The 4,198-nt window shown below is 49.3% G+C and overlaps 1 protein-coding gene across 1 annotated transcript in view; it reads right to left on the bottom strand.

The window, feature by feature from the left end:
• Positions 1 to 323: 323 nt before the first annotated feature.
• Positions 324 to 4,198, bottom strand: part of IQGAP3 (IQ motif containing GTPase activating protein 3) — a 72,401-nt gene continuing 68,526 nt past the window's right edge. The window contains exons 33-35 of the mRNA XM_015420274.1: positions 2,925 to 3,004; positions 1,565 to 1,673; positions 324 to 437 (exon numbers count right to left, since the gene is read on the bottom strand). Coding sequence (XP_015275760.1) covers positions 324 to 437; positions 1,565 to 1,673; positions 2,925 to 3,004 — 303 coding nt within the window. The remainder of the gene's footprint in view (positions 438 to 1,564; positions 1,674 to 2,924; positions 3,005 to 4,198) is intronic.

The raw sequence follows: 4,198 nt of genomic DNA, 5'->3' as shown, positions 1-4,198 counted from the left end.
GATCAAGAAGGGTTCTAAAGCCAAACTGTCTGCCTGAGACGCTGCCTCAGATGCAGGGATACCATCGCATGGAGGAATATTAAATCATTGGAGCCCCCACCCCTCCAGTTTGAAGCAGAATAGCCCAGTGAGTAGCAGGCCAGCCACTTCGAGTTAACGGCTGTGCATTAGTTAACAGAGCACCCTACTGACTTTGGAGTTACCACTGCTTCTTTGGCATCATGTCACGCCACCCCCCACCCCCTTCTCCACAACATAATTCTCTGCGTTTATTTCCTGGAACTCTTGCCCAATCCCCCCCACCCCACCGCAACTGACTCCAGCTATTTCTTGAAGAACTTCTTATTGAGGAGGAAGATCAAGAGGTTGACATTAATTCTGGCCTTGTCGAACATTTTCATGACAGCCACGCCCTCGTACTGGAGCTGGAGGAGGTACTAGGATGAGAAACAGAAACAAAGAAGGGATGGGGGGGGGTCTTAAAATGGCTGCTGGCCAAAATAGCTCAATGGAACCTCCGGTGTTCAGAGGCCGTATACCTGAACACCAGTTGTTGGGGAGGAGAGCAAAAAGCAAGGAATGACTGTTGCTTTCACAGCTGTGGAATTCTCAGAAGCATCTGGTTGGTCACCAGTGGGAACAGAAGAGGTGACACTAGATGGATCCTTGGTCTGATTCCAGCAGGGTTGCTCTTATGTTTTTACCCACAAATGAACCTTGATGTTCAGAGCTATTACATCAGGGGTCCCCAAACCTTTTGAGCCTGTGGCTACTGCTGGAATTTTGAGAGGGGGTGGTGAGTTCCATCCCAAAATGGCCACCACAGGGGGTGGAGCCGAACACAGTACCTCCTTTCCTCGCTTTGCAAAAGCAATGCAGAAGGGGAATAAAAAGGAAGAAAACCTAAAGGGGCAATGGAACCATAGGCCTGGGTGCTTACTAGTCCTCCTAATCCGCCAGAGGCAGCTGCTGCTATTGCATCCTTGGAGACCCGAAGAAGGAGGAGGAGGAGGAGATTGGATTTATACCCCGCCCTTCACTACCTGAAGGAGTCTCAGAGCGGCTCACAATCTCCTTTCCCTTCCCCTCCCCACAACAGACACCCTGTGAGGAAGGTGGGGCTGAGAGAGCTCTTTCAAGGACTGCTCTTGAGAGAACAGCTCTGAGAGAACTTGTGACTGACCCAAGGTCACACCAGCAGCTGCATGTGGAGAAGTGGGGAATCAAACCCAGTCCTCCCAGATTAGAGTCCACGCTCCTAACCACTACACCAAACTGGCATCCAATAACAAGCCTTCCCTTACAAAGACCCTGCCCACTTTTGAAAAAGCTTGGTGGGCACCATGTTGGGGAACCCTGTATTATATTTCCAAATAGCAGGTGCTATTTGGACAATTTGAGAGGGGGCTGTCGCTTTCATGTCTTACCCTTGGGTTTCTGGGAAGTATCCATTTGGTCACAGGATGCCAGACTAAATGGACTTCTGGTCAAAACCTGCAGGGCTCTTTTTAAAATTCCAGACATGGAAAAGGGCAAGGAGGAAATAACGACGCCAGCCCCTTACCTGGTAATGAAGCTGAAACTTCTCCATGTCGACCCCCATAAACTTTGCCTTCACTTGGAACTGGCCAGCTTCTCCGCAGGGAACGATGTCAAAAATGACGTTTTTGAGCCTGGAAAAAGAGTGCAAAAGTCGGTCACAAGAGGCCGGAAACCCACCTCCCTCCTGGAAGGGACGGAGAGCTCAGAGGAAGCCGGGACCCCCAAGCTTTGATTCAGCCGTCCGTCAGGATGGGCAGCCCTGAGCCAGGCAAACCAATGGCACGCTTTCCCCCAAGGCAGCTTCCTACATGGGCAACAATATTGTTTATGCTGTCTGCCCTTCACCAATCCCTCCAGAAAGTCCAGTGAGGCAAGTTAAAATGAAAGAGCTAGCTGTGGGTACGGAACCAGCAGCCCCAGGCCGCGGATGGCAAGCGGATATGGCTTACTCCAATGTGGCCTGCACAAGGAAGACGGAGTACTGATTCTCAAGGGGCGTGGCTGAGCATTGGTTTACAGCCGTGGCTCCCAACCTTTGCACTATGGTGACCCACAAGTCCAAATTGACTTGGTATCGTGACCTATCCAAGGCCTAGGCAAACTATGACCTTGGCGCCCATCCGGATCAACCTTCCGTTATCTACAATGGCTAACCAGGTGTTTTTGAGAAACCAACAAGTATCGCCCAAAAGGCACGGCTATCCCCAAAAGGCACGGCCAATGCTCCCTCCAAGCTGTGGAGTCTTGTGAGCAAAAATTCTACTTTGTCAGCTACAGGCACTAAAGTTGTGAGCAAGCGATTTGGCTCCTGCATAAATTAGTTTGCTCTGGAGCCCTCCTTCCTGAGCTCAGATGAAACTGTGAGCCGGAGGCTAAAAAACCGTGAGCTAGCTCACACTAACTCAGCTTACAGGGAACACTGCCATGAACCCCAAGCAAATGGCATTCCGACATATGCAGCCTTTGCGCATGGAGGTTACGTTCCACCCTACGACCACCCTCTCCTTCTCCATTACTCCCTCTCATCCCCCCCTAAGATTCTAGCAAACTCACTCTACTAACTCTCAGGACATGTTTTACTTGGTCCACGTGTCTATGGAGTGAAGAAAAAATACCAACTAATGTATGAAATGGAAGATGCTGTTTACAGGGGGTCAGATCTCAGTTTCTGAGATACAAAAGAGAGCAATGGAAAGGGCAGGGAAAGCCATCAGGGAGGGATGGCCGGCTGCAACCCGCTTCGTGACCCACTTTTGAGTCCCAACCTCCAGGCTGGGAAACACTGGTCTATAGGAACCCACTGGCTGGGGAACTGCGCTGGACCTCGAGGGAGGAATTCAGCCATCAGCCCAACAGATTTGGAAAGTGACGTGAGAACTTACTGGCTGGCCGGGAGGTCTTCAATCTCCAGCAAAACACCCTTTTCAAAGAGGCGAGCCGCGGTGTAATGGAGTGTCGCTTGCTTCTTGCTAGGCCTGGGAAGGAGTGAGAAGACAGGCCTCAGACTCAGAGCACCATGGGAAGGCCAGACTTGGGGGGGGGGGTCCTTCCCTCAGTGCCCAGGTAAGCTTGCTGACTCCTCATGGGCTCTCTCTTTAATCAAGACTCCTCCCCCTCCCCTCCTTCAGAGGGTGTCTGGAGGATGCCGCCTCATTTGGAATACCGAGTGCAGTGCCGGTCACCGTATCTCGAAAAAGACATTGCAGAGCGTGGCGAGAATTTTAAAACTAGAGTCTCTTGCCCTTATTCAGGGTTCGAAACTTTTGGTGCCGGCCCTCCTTGCCAAGGGTGAAATGGTGTGAGAAAAGGAAGACAGAACGACCAACAGATAGTTCCAAGACACAGGCACACGCTGGCTGTCAACAACAAGGTTTCTTTCAGAGCTGTAAGAAGCGCAGAGGAGGGGCAACCAAGATAATTTGGGGGGGGCGGAGCACCTTCCCTGTGAGGAAAGGCTGACGAGTCTGGGGACTTTTCAGTTTAGGGGGGAACATCAAAGAGGTTTATGAAATTATGCCTGGGGTGGAGAGAGTATATGAATGAATGAATGAATGAATGAATGAATGAATGAATGAATGAATGAATGAATGAATGAATGAATGAATGAATGAATGAATGAATGAATGAATGAATGAATGAATGAATGAATGAATGAATGAATGAATGAATGAATGAATGAATGAATGAATGAATGAATGAATGAATGAATGAATGAATGAATGAATGAATGAATGAATTTTATTGTTACGGCACCCAGCCAGCAAAAGGGTGGAGAGAGTAGACAAAGAGAGTTTTTTCTCCCTCTCCCAAAATACTGGAACTCCCATGAAGCTGATGGGCAGTAGGCTCAGGATGGACAAAAGGAAATACGTTACACAAAGAGGAATTTCAGACAGACGATATAATCCGGAAGAAGAACGGTTCCCAAACGGTTTCTGGTCTGTCATTTCAGACAGAACCGTTTTAGAACCGGTTCCCTACCGGAATATATTTGTAATTTCACACACAAACGCTTCTGTCCTGTTTAGGAAACGGGGCTGAAGCGTTTTACCTGTCAACTGCTTCCAAGTAGTCTTCAGTTTCCTCTCCCGGTTCTGATGCACTTTTTCCCACCGTTTTTCGCCCACGTGGGCGATCTCCAGCTTTTTTTTTTTTT

This window comes from Gekko japonicus, unplaced genomic scaffold, assembly GCF_001447785.1.
Source record: "Gekko japonicus isolate JY-2015 unplaced genomic scaffold, Gekko_japonicus_V1.1 scaffold306, whole genome shotgun sequence".
NCBI lineage: Eukaryota > Metazoa > Chordata > Lepidosauria > Squamata > Gekkonidae > Gekko > Gekko japonicus.
The sequence above is the reverse complement of the archived record's forward strand: the minus strand, read 5'-3'. Positions and strand labels throughout refer to the sequence as shown.